Source organism: Siphateles boraxobius, unplaced genomic scaffold (assembly GCF_051911475.1).
Source record: "Siphateles boraxobius isolate OS27281-9 unplaced genomic scaffold, OSU_SipBor_1 7, whole genome shotgun sequence".
Classification (NCBI taxonomy): Eukaryota; Metazoa; Chordata; class Actinopteri; order Cypriniformes; family Leuciscidae; genus Siphateles; species Siphateles boraxobius.
In genome coordinates this window covers 27,795,148-27,819,203 of record NW_027509197.1, presented here as the reverse complement: position 1 = coordinate 27,819,203, position 24,056 = coordinate 27,795,148, and the positions used below count along the sequence as shown (strand labels likewise).

At 36.6% G+C, this 24,056-nt stretch overlaps 1 protein-coding gene across 5 annotated transcripts in view; it reads left to right on the top strand.

Annotated features, from left to right (window-relative positions):
* The window catches only part of ncam2b (neural cell adhesion molecule 2b), a 235,687-nt gene that overhangs the window by 197,296 nt on the left and 14,335 nt on the right, over window positions 1-24,056 (top strand). For 4 of the 5 annotated variants that reach the window (XM_077217135.1, XM_077217133.1, XM_077217134.1 and 1 more), the window contains exons 11-15: window positions 1,839-1,935; window positions 7,477-7,650; window positions 9,325-9,444; window positions 9,613-9,734; window positions 13,267-13,441. In XM_077217135.1, coding sequence (XP_077073250.1) covers window positions 1,839-1,935; window positions 7,477-7,650; window positions 9,325-9,444; window positions 9,613-9,734; window positions 13,267-13,441 — 688 coding nt within the window. Of the gene's footprint in view, window positions 1-1,838; window positions 1,936-7,476; window positions 7,651-9,324; window positions 9,445-9,612; window positions 9,735-13,266; window positions 13,442-17,948; window positions 19,643-24,056 lie in introns of those variants that run through there. The other variant, XM_077217138.1, reaches the window with a different exon arrangement.

Below are 24,056 nucleotides of genomic sequence, written 5' to 3'. Positions count from 1 at the left end.
AGCCAGTTAGTTCGATGCTAATTTGTTTGTAAAAGACAAACGTTTACACCAAAAGAAAATGATACAATGAGTAAACAAAGTTTTGTGAATAGATAAACGGTTGTTCATTGTATCGATAAATAAATAACTTTAAAAAACGGTATTACTCTGTCATTTATTCAGTTATATTAAATGTTTAATCAGGAGAAACCCGTATCTCAAAAGCTAACAAGCAGCAGTAGCATTTTCAAGTAACAGCATATCAAAATTCTTATATAATAATAGTAGTAGCCTAGAATAGAAAAGAATAGAATAGAATAATAATAATAAAAACAATTTACCATTCAGAAACGTTTTGTAAGAGCCGTGGGGAGGTTCTGCTTGACTTTCTTCATTGCCGCTTTCTGGGTATGATTCTGGCTCAAGCTGATAAGGCAGTTGGCTATTGACACCATTATTTACATTTGACCGGAGCACATGCAACTTTCGCCTGTAAAGGTAATGGGCGTGAAGTTTACGGACTGCGTGCGCTACGCAGTTTAGCCAATTACATCACACCGGCCCAACTAACCAATCTGAGACCATTGCCTGTTTCTGAGGGAGTGGTTTCATAGAATCAGGAAGTCAACCAGTCGTTCAAATGACAGAGGAGAAAGCGGCTCACAACAAAGGTGAAATTTATGAAAAATAAGGCTTTTAAAAAAACACACACACGAAGACATGTTATATTGCACCCCATAAACACAATCATGCAAAGAAAAAAAGCAGTAAACCACCCCTTTAAAGTTACATGTACTTAACTTTTTTTTTAAATGTTGCTGTTAATGCTGCAGGTTTGTTTAGAAAGCTAAAAATGACTTAAGCATAAATACTGAGAAACGATTTAAATAATATATTAAATAATATAACATTTTATCAAAAATATATAAATGAATAAAAATATTTGTTGTGCTACACAACCATTTTATACAGTGTATTATTTGCTACTGATCATGCAGTTTATGATAATAATATGAATACATTTTAATGTACTTTTTTGCATGATAAACAATTTCCATGCTGTGTTGGATTTCCTCTAGATCAGTGTTGCCAGATTAGAAATGTCCAAGAACCGTACCAGAAGCTCAAAATTATTCTATTTGGAAGAAAATGATTGTACACGAGTCAGAATGCAGCTATTTATCTAGACCAACAACTTTTTGACACGGCCTGCAAATTACTTTTTTGCTAAACTATCAACCTCAGCTTGGAAACAACTGACTTAAGCACAGGAACTTTAACTTGTGCTCGTGAGAGTTATTCTCCACGATGATTGGCCGAGAAGACGTAACGTGAGATGAGATGAGACGGAAGACATGTATAACAGCAAGTTAACGTTCTCCTCACAATCATGATGGTAAACATATCACAACGACCATCATTTGAAGTGTCACAAAATTCTGAAATTCGTACATTTTTTCGTTATTGATTGTACAGAGGTCAAAATAATCGTACAAATATGATAATTATCGCACGTAGACTATATATGTAGAACCTGGAAAATCTTTTGCTAAAACATTCAGGGCTACAGGTGTAGCAAGCTAAAAAATTATTGTCTGCAGTGAATTTTATTTGTAGTGACACAAGCAGATTTGTCTTTCTTTTGTGATCTCATCTGAACTAGACAACTCATCTGAATTCTGACAAGACTCAACAACACTCCACTTCACTGGAAATAGATGTGTCCTCCACAGTTATGTTTACTGAGCAATATTGGTGTCAAATTAACACAAGTATAACAAAACAACATCTTGTCATTAGAAGTAATGACAAGAATGTGAAACGAGAAATGTATGATCTCAATAACGCATTGTGCTCAGGTTACCCCAATGTCAGACAGAGATTTTGGCCGTTACAACTGCACAGCCAGGAACAACATTGGGATGCGCTTCCAGGAGTTCATCCTAGCTCAGGCAGGTGAGTGTTTAGAAGAGGTTCAAATAATCCACCTGATTACTGTGTCTGTCAATATATTAACTGCATGACAATAGTAATAAAGTTTGTTATTTTCAATGTTGAAGTACTTTATTTTAATCCCAGTTTAACATGTTGAGATTTGAGGATTAAATTTCAGAGGACCAAAACCACCATGAATTATGAATGCTGTGATGAGAAAAATAGTTACGATTTCTAGTGTGCTGTAGTTACTGTAACTTCAAGTGGAATTGAAAATAATAATAATTGTTTCCAAACAGCTTACGTAAATACTCCAAATGCTTCTTAGAAGGAATGCGGGAATCCCACCCCAAACTCAGTTCTTTAGTGGAGCGTAGAGGTCTATAATACTTGGGAAAAGCTATCTGTTAGTATTCCCATTCATTTCAATGGCAGTTTCTCGACCTTCTGAAGTGACAAACAGGAAATATTTTGACCCCTTCAATTAGTCACTCGCAAAACATCTGATATAATTTAATACAAATATTTGTTATATCCTTCCCTTGCGTTCCTTAACAAAACCTTCCCTCGCAAAGCACTAAAATTCTATTTTTATTTTTGTCCAGAATGCTTATTTTATTTCATTTTGATAGTATTTTATCTATTATCTATTTTTGGTGATTTGTTTTGTTATTTTTTATTTTATTTACCTTTAAATTACTATTTTTGATCAATAAATAATAAATACATAGTAATTTAGTAATTTAAGCACATACCTCACATTCTTTCAACTTAAATTCAAAATAACTCACAATTTCATGCATTAACCTTTTATTTCAGCTCAAAATATTTTACATTGGGTGTATTTGCCGACCTCTTGTAGAAAAAAATAATATAATTTTTTATTATGTGGTTTTTTACACAGGTTTTTCTATGTGTACTGAAGCATTCCTCACATTCCATTCACTCCTATGGGGGCCAAATTGACCCGCAAGGGAAGGATTTGTTACTTTTTTAAATTTCAACCACAAATATCCTTGAATCCATAAAAAAAAAAAAAAGTGTATTAATGGTTGAAGTGCGACAAAAGTCCTGGGGTCTTGGACCCCTACAATGAACACTCCATTTTTTCAAAAAGATTTTCCGGGTCAAAATGACACAAGGGATGAGGGTTTAAAAAAAACAATTTAATTGAATACATGAGTACATGTGCATACATGGCCATCAATGGGAAAACAGGCTTTTTCCCTGGATGAGGGTTTAAAAAAAAATTTTTATTGAATACATGAGTACATGTGCATACATGGCTGTCAATGGGAAAACAGGCTTTTTGGGTCCATATTGTATAGTTTAGATGCAAACCAGTCAAACAATGGGCTTGGGTGTAAAATGTAAATTTTTGTCTCAACCAACAGCATGCATTTGGAACGGGATTATCTGTTTGGTGGAATAATGGCAAATGGGGTGTGAGGAGTGTTCAGGAAACTGTGAATATTTCAATTCTGCTTGGTGCCGCAAAAATTACACACTTCACCTTTAAGGCTTGAATGGATTTTAGGCACATTAAAAGTCCCAACCAGTCTCAGTGTTGTCTAAGCCTGTCCATGTACATGTAATCTCCTCACAGAGCTCCTCAGCATATAATAATAACTTTTGTATCAGACTGAACGCCATGGCCACGCTGGAAGTAAACACGCTTTAGCTTTTCAAACAGCCAGCAAAAACATGTTTCGAGTTACTCAAGCTTTGAAGAGCTTATGGCAGCCTTTTCGAATATATGGCAGATCACTCTGACGGATTGTTGTCCACTGTTGTTATATTGTTTGCGCTTTGAAGTGTTTACCACAATGAAAACACATTTATATGAGTGCATGTGCTTGTTTTTGTTTTAAACTCTTCATACCTCATTCTAGCAGACAGACAAAGGTGGAAGTGGATTCTGTGGCACGACTTCCCTTTTCTGTCCGTCTCTGCTGCTTCAGTCTGTCCCACTGGCTCTTCCTCTCCCTCATCCTCTATAATGCACATCTACTTTGTTTCTCTCTGTCATCCTGCTGCCTCTCCCTGTTTAATTCGCTATTTCTCTTTCCATCAGCGGTTTGGCTCTCCAATTCTCAGATGCTTGTTATTCAGAGCAGTCTGTTTTTTCTGGCTTAGCAGGGCAAAAAACTAAAAATATCTGAAGCTACCGTACCACTTCGTACATGCATGAGAGGTTTATGCAGGGTACAACATCTTTTTGTATCAGATTGGCATCATCACGGTTTGTGTTTCCTGAGGACTATGAGCTAGTATCAGATTGGCAGCATCATGGTTTGTCTTACCTGAGAACTATGAGCTAATATTGGTGCCTCCGTTATGAAAAAGCCTGCATGGAAGAATCATTCATAAAATATGATGTATCCCACACACCTAGTGCTTTCGTTTATCAGTTATTTTGACTATATTTTTTAGCTAACAATAAGAGTTTATAAGCATTTTACACATTTTATCATATTTAAACTAGAGGTGGGCATAGAATAATTTTTTAAATCTAGATTAATCTCACTGGAATCTTGGAATTAATCTAGATTAATCTAGATTAAAATGGGTCATTTGAATTCTGCCGAAGGTATTCAGAATATGTGTGCTACCCAAATAATGACTAAAAGTAATTCTTTGAGAATAGTTCGCCTCGCGTAGGGATGTGAATTTCTGCCAAAAATGCCATTCGACAATAGAGGAGCAAAAGTCGAATATCGTTAAAAAAATATATAAAATAAAATAAATAAATAAAACGCACAATTACAATGACAGAAAGGGAGGCCAATTTCATCTTTAGCGATTTGTCATCAAACAAACTGTTTATTAATTGAACAAGTAACATGTTTTCGTCGGGTTTTTTTAAACATTGGAAGAAGAAAAAACAATAAGCACGACGTAGATACAGTCCGTTTTTGCATCGCCAAACCAGATGCTCGTTAGATCAAAAAATAATGTCATATGTCATAATGATTTTATGTGAACCTGCCTTTACCGGCAATAGCCTCCTTTTTAAACAAATTAGTTTCAATCAATGTAAACTATTCGTGTGACTATGCCCCTGCGCAATACACACACATTACCGCGGGATGGCGGGTGTTCATTTCATAAACTGTACACAATGGTAGCTTATTTATTTTGTAGCCTATAAATAAATGTATATGTCCAACGGATAATGCCATACTTTTTAGTAGTGCTATCGTGGCGTAATAATCTGTTTGGTTGTAAAATGTATTACCTGAATGAAATCGAATGTATCGTCCTGTGGAATCATTCATTCACAGACCGCATAAAGATGTTCAACTAATAAAGATCTTCATCGCTGGCAAAAATATGATGCATTTGCAGATTTGCTTTCACTAGACTAAACTGTAGCTCTTGATGTTCTTAAATCTTCCTTTTACGACTCCTTTTACGACCACCCGTCCCGCGTAGCGCATGCGCGCACAGCGTTTGAAGCCCAATTCATGCGTCCCGCAAATTGAGACCGTGTCACGCATAATCAATGCTTGCTCAAAAAAAAAGTCGGTCGCTCTATATCCTCGAGCCCCAGGCACCCAAACGAACATTATTTGACAGTTCAGCACGCTACTGTTGCCACACCCACGTGACCTCAGTTGAATTGCTGACTAGGTTGTTGTCAACTTTTTCATTGTTGTCATGACAGCGCAGTGACTTCTCGTTCCCGTGAACCTCTGGAGTTGTGAGTTAAGAATTTTTTTTTAAACTGTTCCTGTGGTGTTGAGCAACTACAATAGGTTGTTTGCAGTCACGTGACTGTGTTGACGCGCGAAATTCAGATGGAGGGCAGGAAGTGAAGAACGCAATGGACGTGATGGAGGAAAGTCCGTACTGTACTACTTTAGACGCTATTACAAGAGAAATATATAAACAAAAAATCTAAACATATGTTGGACGTGATCCATACGTTATGAAGAGGACCGATTTTCAACTTGAAAGATTTGCCTGCCATTGAGGCGGTAGATATCAGCAACTACCTCGTCTCACAGACATACTTTGACTTTACAAAGTTCAAAAACTGGTACGTTACACAAACAGACACATAAGCTGTATTAACTCAGCTTTGACGAAGTGATCACTGACACACACGGGCATTTTCCCATTCGGCTCCTCCCGACCGGCAATTCTTCCGATGTTTTTCTGTCAATTTCTTGTATTTTCCCCCCTTATGAACAACAAATTTTGGCACACGATAAAAACTCCTTGAGGTTTGATCGATTTGAGCAACCATAAACGACGCAAAACATAGGCATTTTGAGTTTGTTATAGTGAGTCCTAAATATAGAAAATCACTTCCTGCCCTCCATCTGTATGTATCGCTATGGCAACGCAGTGACGTGACGTCATGTGAAAAAAAGCTATTCCTGTTAATCCTATAATTTTATATTATTATTCATTTAAGGTGAATAAATTGTAATGAAAAATAAATAAAATTAAATAGCTAAAGTAAATCGTAAGTGGAAGTGCATCTGTCAATTCATTGAATGTTCAAAATATTATGAATCTTTATTTAGAAAAAAATACACATTGGTTGGCCTATTCATGAGCATACATCAGCAATTACACATGTTTAGGGGAATAGGGCATTATTAATATACCATGTAAGGTGGTATGTGCTAGAAATGGGTAAACCACTATCAGTGAGTCTGTCCGTGGGGTGGGGGCACCGCCGCGCCAGGCAGTGTCCCACATTGTCCCTCAGAAACATACCCCTTGTCCCACCTTGGGCTTATTAGCAGGTGGTCACCCTAAGGTCTACCTATAGGAATATGAATACTATCCCTTTATGGATACAGTATATAAGCTCATTCAGTATTATTAGCAGCTATCGCGTTTCTCAGGAGCTAATTTTACCCTCCTCCATCCCCAGCTCCTCCTCTCGTCAGTCAGGATTTGGCATTCGGATTGCCCTTTGAATCAGAATAAATTATTCAAATTATGTTGATCATTAAAATCTTTATTAATTAATGATATCTGCAATACATTCATGTATTCTTCTGTTCTGTTTACCTTAAGGGGGGTTATTGCTGCTCTCCCTGCTCTTATCCATGCTAGGGCCCAGGGAGTTCTTGCCCAGAACAGAACCATACCGCCAATCCTAACTGTATGCTAATTGTCGATCTTATTTGACAATAGTGGTCCTGACAGAATTATAAAAGCAGTAAGCCATGAGAGGCGCTGTTACCATGATTTTACCATTGATTTTTGGCAGTAAGAATACCTTTCGATCTTCTTGCTTGCTTCTATTTATATGATTTTGTTTTCATTTTCAATCTATTTACTTAACTTTCAACCTTCATTTGACAAGATGGGAGAACAGTGCAGTCCTTTCTTGCTGAGTGTGTTTGTGGTCTTAAAAGTCTTTCGCTAAGGGACCTTGGATCTTAAGACCCTGAAAGCAGCTCTATAACTGTGATTTCTATATCCCACAGAAAGACACACAACCAGTTCCTTTGATACTCTCAGAAACTGTGGCCTCTGCACTTAAATGGAGTCGTTTGTTACTCTCTCTTTCCCTGACCCATAATTTCTCTGTCACAGATGTTCCCTCAAACCCTTACTCTGTTCGGCTGAGCTCGGTGGCACAGCGCGTGGCAACAGTTACCTTCACAAAGCCTGACTCCCATGGCGGTGTACCCATCAGTTACTACCTGGTCAAATACAAAGACATCAGCTCACAGGACTGGAAGGATGTGAAATCACAGGGGACGCAGAGTAAGTGCAATGGTTGTTCGCTGCTGTGTTTTATCTATGCCGGTGTTAAACCGTAAAATTATAGATGAAACAATTTAAAATATCTTACTGACCCTAAGCTTTTGAACTGTACAGTAAATGAATCTATCACTCTAAATCACAATGTTAGTTCACAAATTTAAAGCAATTGATTGCTGAATATTGATTTCTTATTTTTATTAAAACATTAAAGAAATATTTCACCCAAAAATTAAATATACTGTTTGAATTTCTTTCTTCCATAGTACACCAGTGTTTCCCACAGGGTTTTGTGAAAATGTGGTGGCTTGACATCGGTCCCTCTAGGGGGGTCCAGCGGGATACCCCCTTAAGAAAATTTAGCACATTTTTAAGTTAAATGCATCAGTCTGGTGCAGTTTGAGAATCAAAATTAAGATCTCCCACCTATATTCAGTGTGCAAATTGAACAAATAAAAAGAAAAAGTGCATTGACTTTTACCTGAACTTTAAAGGGGACTCAGCCCTGTTTTTAGTTGTTATATAGTGTCTCAGTCTACATTACACTACATAATAATAATAATAATGGTATAATATTATTCCTATGACAGTAATAGCTATATATTGTTAAACAAATGCGATAAAAAATAAATTATTAGTTTTTTCCTAATTTCTATACATGAAAGAGGTAAACCCGTGAACTTTTATTTTGACGGAAACTTCAGTCTAGCTTTTATTTTGGTGGAAAACAAGTTTACAAATGCGTCTCATTACAAATCTAATGAAATGCTGTAATCGTCAACTATGCAAATGTGAAAATAATGCGTAACTGTTGGTGTCCACTACGTTCCTTAATGCACGCTAAACTCAGCATGCGCAGATGGAGTTCACTGCATTCATTCACTGTGAATTGAGACATGGAGCTGATCATGTGCCTGCTTCTCTTTGCACAGCGCAAACAAACAGTCTTTTGTAATTCGATAGGGACACAAAGCCTTGTCACGCTTTTTCAATTTTAGTTTGTTTGACAGCAATGGCGCAAATAAATCAATGTATGGGAAACACTGTACACAACGATTAATTATTGAAGAGTATCCTGTCAACTATCTTAAATTTAATAAAAGTGAAAGGGCATTTGGGCAATCAAACTCCAAAATGACAACAACAACAAAAAGCACGATAAAGAGATCAAAAAAGACCATACAACTTGTGTGCTGCATTCCAAGTGTTCTGAAGTCATAAGGATAGCAATGTGTGACACAATTTAAGCAGTTATTCACTGAAATGTTTCTCCTCCACTGTAGCTCGTAAATCAAATAGTACTAATGACAGCAGTGACATTTACTATTCTATTCTCGACAGGAATATAACACTCAAATTGGCTTTTATTATAGCTTATTGTTGAATTGTATCAGTTTGGCACAAAGAATTGCCCAAACTAGGGTCAAAATAGGTGTGGGAGATACAACTCCAGTCCAACTTGAACTTGCAATGCTTAAATGGATTTTTTTCTCTACCCACAACACTCAAATGGGTCTGCAGGAACTTTAAGAGCACATTAGACAATCAGATAAGCAAGTTAGGCTACTTCAAGGACTCTGAGCTAATATACATAATCCTGAAAAGGCCTGTTTGCCAAGAGCATGACTAGAGAAAACAATCATTTAAAACCATGTATTCTGTTTTTCTCTCCCACAGCAATCGTGTTGCTCACTAACCTTGAGCCCAACACTACCTATGAGGTGAGAGTAGCAGCGATGAATGGAAAAGGTCAGGGGGAGTTCAGCCGCACAGAGAGCTTTCAAACTCTGCCCATACGTGAGTGCCCTCTGCTTTGACCCTTAAACTGCGTAGGTTTGGAAAAACAACCTTCAGCCATTACTCTATTGTAGTGGTATGTTGCTGCCAACCATTGATTTAATAGACAACCAGTTATGAATATGAATGTGGGTCATTCATACATTGTTTTCTTTTTTCGTTATTCAGGAGAGCCGAGTCCCCCTTCGGTTCAGGGTCAACGAGGGGTGGGGAAGGCGTACCGACTGGGTCTGGTCAAGCAGGACGATGGAGGAATGCCCATTCTGGAATACATTGTGAAATACAAAACAGTAAGTGAGCTGTTCTTTAAGTCGCAATGAATCAGTTCCGCAAGGGAAACATTACTCTAGCGCTGTATCAATGTTTATTCAGTTTATGTAACTTTGCTCTTGGTGATGCAGAATAAAGAGGTACAACCACTTTATATGCAAGTTTTTTTAAGTTAATAAATTTCTTTTGTTATTTTTTAAAATTAATTAAATACATATATTTTTCCATATACATACGACCTTCGGATGAGACGTTAAACCGAGGTCCTGACTCTCTGTGGTCATTAAAAATGAAAAAAAAAAAACCTGGCCAAATTTGCCCCTTGGCATCTGTCCATCATGGCCTCCTAATCATCCCCATATACTGATTGGCTTCATCATTGTCTCCTATCCACCAATAAGCTGGTGTGTGGAGGGCGTTCTGGCGTAATATGGCTGCCGTCGCATCATCATCCAGGTGGATGCTGCACATTGGTGGTGGTTGAGGAGATTCCCTGTTCCATGTAAAGCGCTTTGAGTACCCACAAAAGCGCTATATAAATGTAATGAATTATTATTATTATTATTATTATTATTATTATATGTATTTCATTATTTACTCATTTATTAATTATAATCATTTATTAATTATAATGTGAAAGGTTTTTGTGGTAGGATTTTACTGTTATTTGTTGTAGGATATTAATCTGGATGGATGGATCAATATCCTAGTAATATGCATGCTAGTAAGCAACTAGTTAATAGTGAGAATTGGACCCTAAATTTAAGTGTTACCATAATTTGTTTTATTATGACTTAATTGGGGGATTGTTAGTTTGTGCCCAGCAGAAGAGCATTTTACAAATTGCAATGAACATCGTCATTAACTAGCTGTAGAAACCAGCACTAAAACGAATCCTGTGGTTCGTTTTTTTGTAAGTGTAGCGTCTAATATTGAGCTGAAATGCAGAGGGTGTTATTCCAGTAAACACATGGACACGAGTGGGCGATGGTTTTGGTAATGAGCAGTGAAAATGCATTTCTTTGTTTGAGCCCATGCCCCTTGTTTATGCTCCAGCACGGTCTACAGCGTGCATAAAACCATTCTTAACTAATTCTTGCACAAAATATTCTGTTGTTTTTAGGGCCTTTCTTCCCAGTAACTATTGTGCGTCAGGTGTAACTGCATTGACGTTTTTCTGTAGAACTGGTGTGCGTGCGATAGAGGGGTTTGGGTGGATCAGGTTTTGCATACATTGTTGATGAATGAACTGAAATCACATACACTGTGGGGGAAAGTCAATACTTCCCATGAAAATATACGGCCTATGAATATAAAAACAATAAAATTCAAAGAAAGTCCCCTCCATGATAGAAAAGCAATGTGCAGGGGACATTCAGAGATATTCTCAATGGGGAAATAAAACCCACAATGTTGTTTTATTATTATTCCAAAAATATAAAATGTTTTCTTACAGAGGTTGTCATTAAACGTCATCATGCTGAACAGGTTAACTCATCTACTCACTAGTCCGCATTCACAGCCTCGCTGTGTTTTTAATCATGCTTTTGCAAACTATTAGTACTCAAACTCCTAGGGAAAATGTTTTTAAACAAAGACTGAAAGAGTTTTCAGAAGCTTAGTGAGGTCATGGGACTGTGGTGGATTTTGTTCATAGCCTATGTTTAGCTTTTGACTTCTGCCGATTTTATTTACGCTTCAAAATCCACAAACGTTATGTTCATTTGTGAAGATTATCAGGATGAACAAAACTTGTAAGAATCATAAGCTTTTGTTAGTCACAGACCTTATTTTCTGCAGTAATCCAAAAGCCAATGGAAAAATCCTGTAGGGTTTTTGTCGAGGGAACCTGGGGGATGCTAACTTCCGGGTTGGCCAACAAAAATGCAGTCACATGACTATTGCAGTCAAATTTTGTTAGTAGCATAAAATTAGACCCTTCAACAACAAGACTCCAAGTAGATCTCAAATCTGCTATGTGAGAAAGAGCTGTGCCCGTGAGGATGTCAGCATTCTAAAAGGCCTTGTGTAACTTTGCTTCATGGAGTTACAATGTCACCACTGTGACTGTCTCGCAATCAATACAGGTTGTGAAAGGTTATTGAGTGTTACCACACTAGTAGTATGTACACACATTCACCACAGCTCGCTTGCTCTCTCTCCTACAATCTCCTTTTTCCCCTCATGGGCCTCAACATTTCCTCATTTGCTTCATCTCTGTCTGTCTCAGTCTGTTTGGTGATGCCTCACTTCCTCCTCTACCGTAATAGGGTCCGCTGGCATCTTTTCTTTCTCTTTTATTTGTACTCTTCCTTTTTTTCTTTTTTTTTCTTTCTCGCTCTCCCTCTCTCATTTGCTCGGTCTCTGATCGCCTGTGCATGTGGAGGTGAGAACAGGGGAAATGGAGATGTCACAGTATGCCTAAGGACTGTTGACATGTGAAAGGCACATTCAAACATTTAGCCTTTAAAGAGCTGAGGCGTTTTGAAAATGTAAAAATATAAAAGCAGTGAGTTTTTGAAGGCAGTATGTGTGGGCCTAGTTTCAAAATTTTAGCTGGCGGAACAGCCGGCACACACATACATTATATTATGCTCGCACTCGTGCTCAGATGCTCTGCAGGCAGGGACACAAAGAGAATAATGGATGCGTTGGAGTGTTTCTGCTGTAAGTGTGTGAAAAAGTTTGAGGATTAGAGAAAAGCATCTCTTTCTTATCTGTTGCTCGGAGGATGAAGGATCAGAAGGCCTCTTAATATATAATCTTATGTTTTTATTTCCATCCATCAGAGAAAACCGATGAACTACTATTTATGTTTAAAAAAATAATTTCACTTTGTAAAAAAATTTTTTTTGCAAACAATCAATTGACAAATATGCCTAAATATGACAAATGTGACAAATTAAATGGCAAATTATCGAATTAATAGATCATTAAAAATAGTGTTGAAGCTATTGGAATATAAGTGAATTTGCATAGCTAAACAAATATGATCTGTTCCATTTCGCCCCTTGAGGAGCACAATATAATTGTTGCAAATAAAACAACGGGTCTCATTCACTTATCGTGCGAACACACATGTGCAACGTTTTTTACGCAGATGTTCAAAACCATTGTAAAAATAGCCAATATTCACACAACTGTGAGCGTCCGCCGCTCACATGTATTAACAAGATTTGTTTATGACGATAAGTTGTCATATGTACAGTATTTAAAAATACAGTGAGCAGAGGTGTAAAGTCCAGGGATCAGAAAGTAAAAGTCCTGCCATGTTTATTTCACCCATGAACTCAGCCAGCTGATTTCACTAATTAATCTCCTAAATAATTCTATCTCCTGACTGAAAAACTGTGGTAATTAGCAAATCCAGGTGATTGGAACAAAATACTGAGGAGGACTTTTACTTTCTGAACCTGGACTTTATACCTCTGACTGTGAGAACTAATTGTTCGAACAAGTCTTATGTGCCCTAAAGCCAATTGTACAGTCATATGCTCATACTGTATGTGTATTCTTGTGCATGTTTTATGAAACACTTGTGGTTTTGTGTAGGACAAGGAAGAACAGTGGATGACAAAACTGGTTCCAGGTGTGAATGATTTTGTGCTGCTGCAACCGCTCCAGTGGAATACCCAGTATGAGGTGGAAATCACCGCCCGAAACGTCAAAGGCCTGTCTGAACCCACCTTTGTGAAGTTCTCCATGCCTCAGAAACCTGATATCACAGGTACAAGTACTTCCACAACACATAGAAAGTATTACTCTTTTTCATACGACAAATTTAGTTTGATTACTTACAGCACTTCATCACCCACTCACAATATCTATAGCTGAAATTATATGTCTCCTATTATAATTATATGCTCTACTGCAGTTCAGAACACTTCCCAGCCACCCACGCTTGATGGAGCTCATGTATCTCAGAATCACAATCAAACGTGTAACCGATTCTGTGTCCTAATCAAGAGCAAATTGTTAGGGAAAACCCTTTCTCCTTAGGAGAAAGAGATGAAAAAGATATTATCCCTACAAAAATAAAACTAATATGATCAAATATGTCTAAATGCCCATTCACACCAAGAAAGATCACTATAACTATAGCAATAACTATATTACCATCCACACCAACACACAGTATCGTTCTGTTTATTCTATGCGAGTGCTGCAGTTTTATCATCTGCCACCTTAAATTCTAAGTTTTTTAAAGCAGAATGGATCCTGATTGCTGTCAATGTTTTTATCGTTCTTCAACTGGAAAAAAAAAATCTGAAAGGGATTATAACGATATTCTTCCTCTGTGCTGTTATCGGTATATAGTTGTGGTGTGTGGATTTTTAGAACTACATTTGTATCATTATTGTTAATAGTTATCCTTGGTGTGAACAGGCCCTAACTGTCCATCTGTTAATGCCCCAATATCACTGTTTGGCTGACTGACCATGTACAGTTTGCAGTGATGGTCTTTTTTTGAAGTCATGATTTTATAAGAAGGCTTTTAATATTTAATGGGTCCCAACAAATCTGGGGTTACAATGAAATCAGAAAAATTCAAGAATCAATCAAAAGCTCGATGGTAGCCAATGGATGTCTGAATGGTGTAAGCATGAAGGGTAATTTGCTGGATGCATACAGGTGCTGGTCATATAATTAGAATATCATCAAAAAGTTGATTTCAGTAATTCCATTTCAAAAAGTGAAATTTGGATATTATATTCATTCATTACACACCGACTGATATATTTCTAGTGTTCATTCCTTTTAATTTTGATGAGTATAACTGACAACTAAAGAAAACCCCAAAATCAGTATCTCAGAAAATTAGAATATTGTGAAAAGGTTCAATATTGAAGACACCTGGTGCCACACTCTAATCAGCTAATTAACTCAAAACACCTGCAAAGGCCTTTCAATTGTCTCTCAGTCTAGTTCTGTAGGCCTCACAATCATGGGGAAGACTGCTGACTTGACAGCTGTCCAAAAGAAGACCATTGACATCTTGCACAAGGAGGGCAAGACACAAAAGGTCATTGCTAAAGAGGCTGGCTGTTCATAGAGCTGTGTCCATGCACATTAATAGAGAGGCGAAGGGAAGGAAAAGATGTGGTAGAAAAAAGTGTACAAGCCATAGGGATAACCGCACCCTGGAGAGGATTGTGAAACAGAACCCATTCAAAAATGTGTGGGAGATTCACAAAGAGTGGACTGTAGCTGGAGTCGGTGCTTCAAGAGCCACCACGCACAGACGTCTGCAAGACATGGGTTTCAGCTGTCGCATTCCTTGTGTCAAGCCACTCTTGAACAAGACACAGCATCAGATGTGTCACGCCTGGGCTAAAGACTGTTGGGCTAAAGACTGCTGCTGAGTGGTCCAAAGTTATGTTCTCTGATGAAAGTAAATTTTGCATTTCCTTTGGAAATCAAGGTCCCAGAGTCTGGAGGAAGAGAGGAGAGGCACAGAATCTTGAAGTCCGTTGCTTGAAGTCCAGTGTAAAGTTTCCACAGTCAGTGATGGTTTGGGGTGCCATGTCATCTGCTGGTGTTGGTCCACTGTGTTTTCTGAGGTCCAAGATCAACGCAGCTGTCTACCTGGAAGTTTTAGAGCACTTCATGCTTCCTGCTGCTGACGAACTTTATGGAGATGCAGATTTTATTTTCCAACAGGACTTGGCACCTGCACACAGTGCCAAAGCTACCAGTACCTGGTTTAAGGACCATGCTATCCCTGTTCTTAATTGGTCAGCAAACTCGCCTGACCTTAACCCTATAGAAAATCTATGGGGTATTGTGAAGAGGAAAACGATACGCCAGACCCAACAATGTAGAAGAGCTGAAGGCCACTATCAGAGCAACCTGGGCTCTCATAACACCTGAGCAGTGCCACAGACTGATCGACTCCATGCCACACCGCATTGCTGCAGTAATTCAGGCAAAAGGAGCCCCAACTAAGTATTAAGTGCTGTACATGCTCATACTTTTCATGTTCATACTTATCAGTTGGCCAACATTTCTAAAAATCCTTTTTTTGTATTGGTCTTAAGTAATATTCTAATTTTCTGAGATACTGAATTTGGGATTTTCATTAGTTGTAAGTTTTAATCATCACAATTAAATGAAATAAATATTTGAAATATATAAGTCTGTGTGTAATGAGTGAATATAATATACAAATTTCACTTTTTGAATAGAATTACTGAAATAAATAAACTTTTTGATGATATTCTAATTATATGACCAGCACCTGTATAGTAAAACTGACTCAACCAGCCAAATCCACAGAAGTGGTTTGTGTTCCCCATCAGTAATACAATAATACCTTTCTAATGTTTTTTAAATGGAAAGTAATGTCAGGGTAAACACATGTTAAAGAGGTCTGTTTATTGCCTGTCTACTCTCAATACCTCTGTGTTTGTGTGGACGGAATCTCAGGAAGGAGATCTTTTTTTTTTTAAAACATGCTAGATCTTTCCCCTAGTTTAAAATAACCTTTAAATTATAGCCACTTAATCTACTGTAAACAGAAAAGCATGTTTTTTTTTATTTTTACACACAATAGTAGAATTGTTTGGGAAATGCATAGAAAAGACCATTTCGATAGTGCGATCTCTCAGGCCAAGGATTTATATTGTGATTATATTATATGGTTTAATGATAATGGTGTTTTTTACATTAATTTATATATATATATATATATATATATATATATATATATATATATATATATATATCATACCATCAGCATATCACATATGATATATGATATAAACATGGCTTTCAAGAGATACATATTAATATTCACCTAACAAAGGCACATACAGTTCACATACTGCGCTGATACGCTTTAGCTGTTGTTGTTGTTGTTGTTTTTTTGCTAAATAGACATTCTAGTTTTATCTTGGAAATCTGCAAATGCTTTTCTATTTATTGATAAAAAAATATATTTATGAATCACATTATGATCATGAAATAAACTGCACAAAATCATTTAAACAACTATTTAAATGATTCAGTTCCAAGTTCTCTTTATACAGTGTGTTGTGGATTGCTTTATTTTTAACTCCCACTGTCAATCCTGGAAATTTGTCTTTTAGTTTGATAGATGTTTGGAATAGAGGATAAATGCATTAAATAATGGTGTCGATGTAAGTGTTTTGCGTTGAGTGCCTCAGGTCTCAGGCTCATATCTGCTCGAATAACAATATTTGTTTTAATGAACCAAGCAAAATTGCAGCTGTACGTGAGTGTATTTATATTAGGGGACGCAACTTACAAACACAAAATTGCAGCTGCAAGCTATTTTATAAAGTTGTGTGCATAGCATGATAGATGGATAGATAAATAGATAGATAGATAGATAGATAGATAGATAGATAGATAGATAGATAGATAGATAGATAGATAGATAGATAGATAGATAGATAGATAGATAGATAGATAGATAGATAGATAGATAGATAGATAGATAGATAGATAGATAGATAGATAGATGTAATTCTATGATACTGATAGATGATATTTAAATTTGTCCAATTATATGTGAAATATTCCTAGATGCCGTGTCAGTACATGCATAGGTGTATCTGAATGTAAAATATTTCAGTGTGAGTGTGTGTGTTGACAGCACTGCTCCTCAGCAACTTGGATTTACCTTGTTAATTCGATGTCATTTGTATATTCTCTCCCAACTCCTCCTCATCCTTTCCTTTTTCTCTCCTTCTCCACCTGCACCCCTTCATCCCCGCTGGCCCGTGCTTTTATTTATAATTCTATTGTGCTTCGTCTCGTTGTTTCACTCTAAACAATCCTGTTCTCCAATTCCCACCTAATGAATTATGCAACGCATTCTGGGCCACACCGCAAATCGCTGGGCTTTTTGTTTTGCAATGAACTGCCACTAAACTTGCTTTTCTGGTTGCCTATAAACACTCCACAATCCTTTCAATCAAACAAACCTTTGCAATGGACACTGGTTTGGACTGCTCACTCACTCCTCGCTCATATATCAACATTTTTGTCACATTCACCCCTGTTTATTTCCTGACCTGCACCAAAATAATCTCATTTCCACTCTTGTAATCATCTTTTCTATTAACCCAACGCTCTGATATTGTGAATAAACTGCTTTTCATTCTCTCGTGTGTGTGTGTAACCATCTTGCGTCCTTTGCTGGCTCCACACACCTACTGTATGTATTTCCCTCTTCCTTCCCACTCCCTCTCCCCTCCATCTCATTGCAGATCAGTGTTGCGAGAGCCCTCCAACCGGACGTGGACGTCCCCATGCGCAGCCTGTCCATACGGTGACCGTCTTCGGAGCTTCTCTGTCATTGTTGCTGTGCTCATGTCTGTGTTGACATTGCTCCATCTTTACTTTGCCTGGAACGAGCCCAAAAGACTGAGGCAGGGACTTTTTTTTCACCCCCACCAATGGCTCGCTGACCCTTAGCCCTGCCGGTTCAATGCTCCTTATCAGACTCTGGTGGCGTTCTTGTTATTGTCCGAGCCTATTTTCTTGTGAACTGATCCCTCCACTATCCTCTCCTCCCTCCATTCCAAATCCAGCTTGCTTTTTTGATCCATAAAGGTCTTGCATATTACAAAGGAAGAGGAAAAACTGAGTGATTAATTTACTCTCTACCTGTAACAGTTGTGATAAGACCATTAGTTTTGTTTAATGAGCTCCTTTTTGCTGGTGTTTACAAAAGGCACAGTAAGCCACCAGCATTAGGGCTTTTCCATCTTCTGTGCATCCACAGGCACTTTTGTTTTGGTTTATTATGTCTATGGGAAATGTCAGCAGTTGCATCGCTTGAGAGAATGCATTTAATGATGTTGCTGATACACGCACACAAAGATATAGAACGCAGCACTCATTAAATGGAGTCAAGTAGGATTTCAAATTGATATGACTTTTAAACACTGGTATCATAAATCAAACAGGCCGACTTTCTGTTACCCGTAATGTGAGAAACATAAAACAAGATTTCTCCCTTGCAGTGAGTCAAAATATAATGCACATTAATTTTCGTTTTCTGGGTGCACCTCTGGCAGAGACATTTTCATGCCACTTTATTGTATATTCTCAGTATTGATGAGAAAGAACATTAGTAACTGGAATCATGCCCAGTCTGTGAATACGAATATTTGTGTAGAATGTTGCTGCCATGCAGGAGTTTTAGTATATGAATACAGTGAATTAAGCTAACACTCATTGTTCCATGTCATTGTAAAGGACTAAAATCAGCTTGAGCATTCAAGAGTTTAGGTGGGTTGGATTTCTAAATTGATTTTGAAAGTCTTATGGTCTCCAAGGCTGCATTTATTTGATTTAAAAAAAAAAGTGAAATATTGTTCCTGTGATGGCAAAGCTGAATTTTCAGCAACCATTAATCCATTCTTCAGGGTCACATGATCCTTCAGAAATCATTTGGATATGCTGATTTGGTGCTCAAGCATAATTTCCTATTATTATCAAAGGTAGAAAACAGTTTTGCTGCTTATGACACATTTTTAGGATTCTTTGATAAATAGAAAGTTTAAAAAAACAGTATTCTTTCACTTTTGGTCAATTTATTGCATCTTTGCTGAATAAAAGCATTTTTATTTCATTAAAAAAATCGTTCTGACCTCAAACTTTTGAACGGTAGTGTATGATTTAAAATAGTAAGAATGGATATGATTCACTTTCTTTACCGTGTGGATGCAGTATTGCAATCTTGATTTGATGAAGTGTGTGCTGCAGTCAGAAGCTTATTTATGTTCTGTTATCTGAAGAGTGCATTTTGAGAACCATGAAATGTGAAGTCCATGACTATAGATAATCTGTGCTAAACTGATGCTGCATGTTTGAAGAATATATTTGAATTCATGTCAAAATCAGTGTAGAAGTCTTTGTCAGAATTTCTGAAATAAACTCTGATGCAATAACTACAGCCTCTGAGCTCAAGACTAAGACTAATCATGACTTGTCAGTGTACCAGTGAACTAGACATATAAAGCAGTTTGTGTGCATAATTTGGTTTATTACTGCAGGTAAGAAAATACAAAAGCATTGTATTATCTTAATCGTACTGCACAGTGAATAGCTCAAATTTAATATTAGCCAGTAAAACAATCAAGCAAAGATAAACATGGAAAAAGTCTTTGTCAATACTGGAGGGCTATTTACAATGAAACAATGAAAACCGATATCTTAAAGGAAGGGTAGGTAATTTTCCGAGTAGTAGCAAGTAAGATTTGAAAGTTCTCTTCAGAGCGTCTCCAAAGCCACGCCTCCACCTGTTTCTATACCATGAAGCCGGTTTAGGTGGCTAGCCAGCTATGTTTCAGTTTAGTTTGCGTCAACCCTGGGTTTTAGGGACCATGAAAGTGGTTTGGCTTTTAGCAGTGTTCATCGCCATAGTAACTTACGCTCCACGGCTAACCTGGTCCGGGGCAGGTTATGTTTTAGGTAAGAGGTTGCAAACTGAACATGGACCAATCAGCTGTGAGCAAAGTGACACATGCCTGATGCGATAAAGTCACTCCACCTGTTTCTACTCCAAATTAAAGGTCACTACATAGCAAATTATTCTTAAAGACAAAATCGTCTAGTTTTTAGTGATGCTTATTTAGAATAATAAATTTGTATGATTTAGATATTATTTAGGCCTATGTAATTATTATACCCTTAATCAAACAGAGATGTACAATTTTAGTTCATCAATAATTATTTCGCAGTTTAATTGAATAAATATATAAAGGTAATATAAATACACTTTAGCATCAATAGATGAAGCTATAAAATAACTTCATGTGAGCTTAAATGTTCAATTCTCTCTATACCTTTATCAGCTGTATAAAATAACTTCACAACTTTTACTTGCACTGATATACAGTAGCAAGACTTTTTCTTTTAGTTGTCCTCTTTCATAGACAGCTGTTTTCTTCTTGCTGTGTAAATTTGTTTAAAGTCTTACTATTTTAATACTTTTATTTAATAAGTGAATTGCGCTGCTTCTCTCGCGAGAAATTAATCACAGTTTCACTCTTTCTCAACGTGTGATTGGCCGTTTGCTGCTGATGTCACACTTAAACTCCTAAACTCAGGATCAAAGCCTAGGTTGACAGAGAAAGTTGATGATCAGCATCATGGTACCAACAAAGTCTGGTTGGATTGGTTTGGTTTTGTCAACTCTAAACTAATCCTGTAACCCTGAGTTTGTTCAACTACCATCATGGTACAGGCCCCTGCTCCAACCCTGTCTGTTGTTTTCAGTACAAAAATGCAAAATTTTGACAAAAATTATTTTATTTTTGTTATAATTGTGATTTTATAATATTTACATATGAATCCAACTTTAGAAACTATATCTTTCAGTAATTCAAATAGCAAATAGCATATAATGGAGCTCTATAGCCATCTAGTGGTTAAAGTGATTTATTACAAATTTTAACCTGTATTTTCCAAAAAATGGGCAAAAATCTTACATTAAACCTTGTAAAATTATCCATGGTATCCCCAGGAATGAAAGTTAGAAATCTGGGTCTTTTATAAAGTTTATTTAACATAAAATGCTGTTTTTTGTAAAAATCCTATTTAATTAAATATTTATTTATTTATTTATAGAAATTTTTTAAAATCATAAATTCTACAAAAACTGCGCAAATGTTGAGTAAAAACATTAATAAACCGAGTAAAATTATATTTGTTAAAAAAATATATTGTTCGGTTACAAAATTAAATGTTGTTGTCTGGGGTCCAATAGACCCCGAAGACCACGAGTGTGACTTTTTTTTTGAAGACCATCAGAGAGTTAAATATTTTGTATTGTGTTGTTTTATTATTATTATTATTTTTTTGAGAAAATTGCAACATGCCTTGTTGTTATGTGTTCACAGTACATTATCACAAATAGGATCTCATAATGTTTTGCAGTTTAAATTTGTATCATTGTAAATTTTACACAAGTTGAGAGGTTTTAATCCCCTCGAGGCATACCTGACCTAATTAAGATGATCTAAAATCAATGGAAGTCAGGTCAATTGAGACCATTAATCTCGATCATCTCCACGCGCTGCCCTCTCCATTCTCTCATTACAAGGCAATAGAACATTGCATTTCATTTATGGGTATGTCAAAAACCTCAATATTGTTCTCGTTAAAAGAAAGGGTCTGAAGCCCAGTCCATTAAGGCCTTTATTTGCTAATGTGGCTTGACTTCTTATAAGATTAGAATGGCTCTTTGTTGACTGACCAAGTGGAAAAGATTCAGCCAAATGAAAATGGACCTGTTGTTTTACTGCTGTCCATTACAGCTGTAAACAAGCCACCCATAAATAAGCTTTTTTTTTTTTTTTTGGAAGAGAAATAAGCGAAGTCCATCCAGCTAGCCAGAGTACAGCCATTTGTTCTAAAGCCAGGTGTATGAAGTCATAAATGAGAAGGTATCAGACATTTCCTTAAAAAACACAAGCAACAATGTGTCTCTAGTACAGGGAAAGAAAAGACATTGTGGAGATGGGGGTAGAGACATTTAAAATGTCTCCTTTTTGGCTATATAGCAATATTCAATGTTAGTTAGACCATTTACTTGCATTGTATGGACAAAAACATTTGAAACGTTATTCAAAATATCTTATTTTGTGTTCCACAGCAGCAGAAAATTGTGGGTGGATAAATTATGACAGAATTTTCATTTTTGGGTGAACTTTGTGTGTGAAAATTTTCAGCTATTTTTGATAAATCCATTAAGTAAATGTGATTGTGGTGTCTGAGAACTGTGCATATTGTAAAATTGACTTCCAAAATTGTTGTGGTGAAAGAAAAAAGTTTATTGAAACAAATAGGCCACAATTATTTAAGATCCTCTATTTGAATGTGAAATTGATAATGACATTCATTTGAAATTATTTTCTGTTTATACATGACCAACCAATGAATGGTTTATGATAATGATAATTTTCCCAGATACACTACAAGTGTCATGGAGAATTCTATTAAAACTATGGAAAAGTGATGTTTAATTGGTGCCACTTGACACCCATTTCATTCGTTCTGACCCATCAGTCCAACCTCATGCTGCGTAAAGACATCTTTGCCACTGATAATGGCTATCCTGACGGCAGTCGTCTATTAATCGTTTAACGGCTAGAGGGTCCCTTCTGCTCCTCAAGCATAGCGTCTTAATGAGCGTTAGAGTCTTTAAACCATCATTATGGAGTCATGCTTGGCTTGTGTCCTCTGTGTAGGTAGTGCAGAGGTTGCTGGGCCAGCATAGGGTGAGGGGAGGAGGACGAGTCTTAAAACTTGGGACCTTTTCCATAATGGCCAAAGCTTTAAATTACCTCAGGACTCCAGAAAGAAGCCATTCAGCCTGGAGATAAGAAAACTGTCTCATTTTATGGAGTGATCCTTGGGTTTTATGGGTTGATTAGTAAAAAGGACCAAACTGTCACTAGTCAGCTCAATGTATCCACTGGATACAACCCAAAAAGCTGTAAAAGTGGCATTTCATGTAAGCTAGGAGGTGTACTTTGGCCATTTAGTAGCTTAAGATCTAAGAACCTGAAGTTCTTTAATTGCACATCAAATGCATGTGGCAAACGTTTGCTAGACTATTCATGAGTTTGGCAACATTTGCTTGGCTGTTCAAGATTCAATTTCACCATAATTTTTGGAAGTGATTTCTCTAATTCGACAGAATTTCATTCTTTACACTTCTTCCTGACTCCATGTGACATTTAATATGAAAATACATTAACAACCCAATTACTTTTGTAAACCATTGCATTATTTTCTGTCAAACAGGACTTGATTATACATCAGAAACTGATTGGGTTATGAAAAAATGTTTTCTATCAGAAGAGTTGGAAAAGTTGATGATCATCAAGACCTTACAGTACATTATGATAAACAGATTATAAAAACAAGCAATTTTCCATTGGAATAACACACACTGATGAATAATTTAAAGTTTTGATTTCATTTGAACATAAAGGGACGTGAAACCCTAAAACAATTTTTTGATATTCAATAGATATTTTATGCATGTGTTATATCAATCATATCATGCAATATTTTGATCATTAAGGGGAATGTAGTTATTTTTCATTATATAGGCTCAATGCTACTGTTGAAAATGTTGGGGTCATTAAAACTTTATTTAAAAGTAATACCTTCTACAAAAATATTAATATACTAAGAAATTTTTCTCAGGTAGCTAATCAGCTTATTAGAAAATGATTTCTGAACGAAAATGTGACAAAAACTTGGGTAATGGCAGCTGACATGGCAATTTTTTATTTCTTTTTTTGGCCCAAGGTATACATACAGTACTTATTAGGCTAATGACTGTCATATAACAT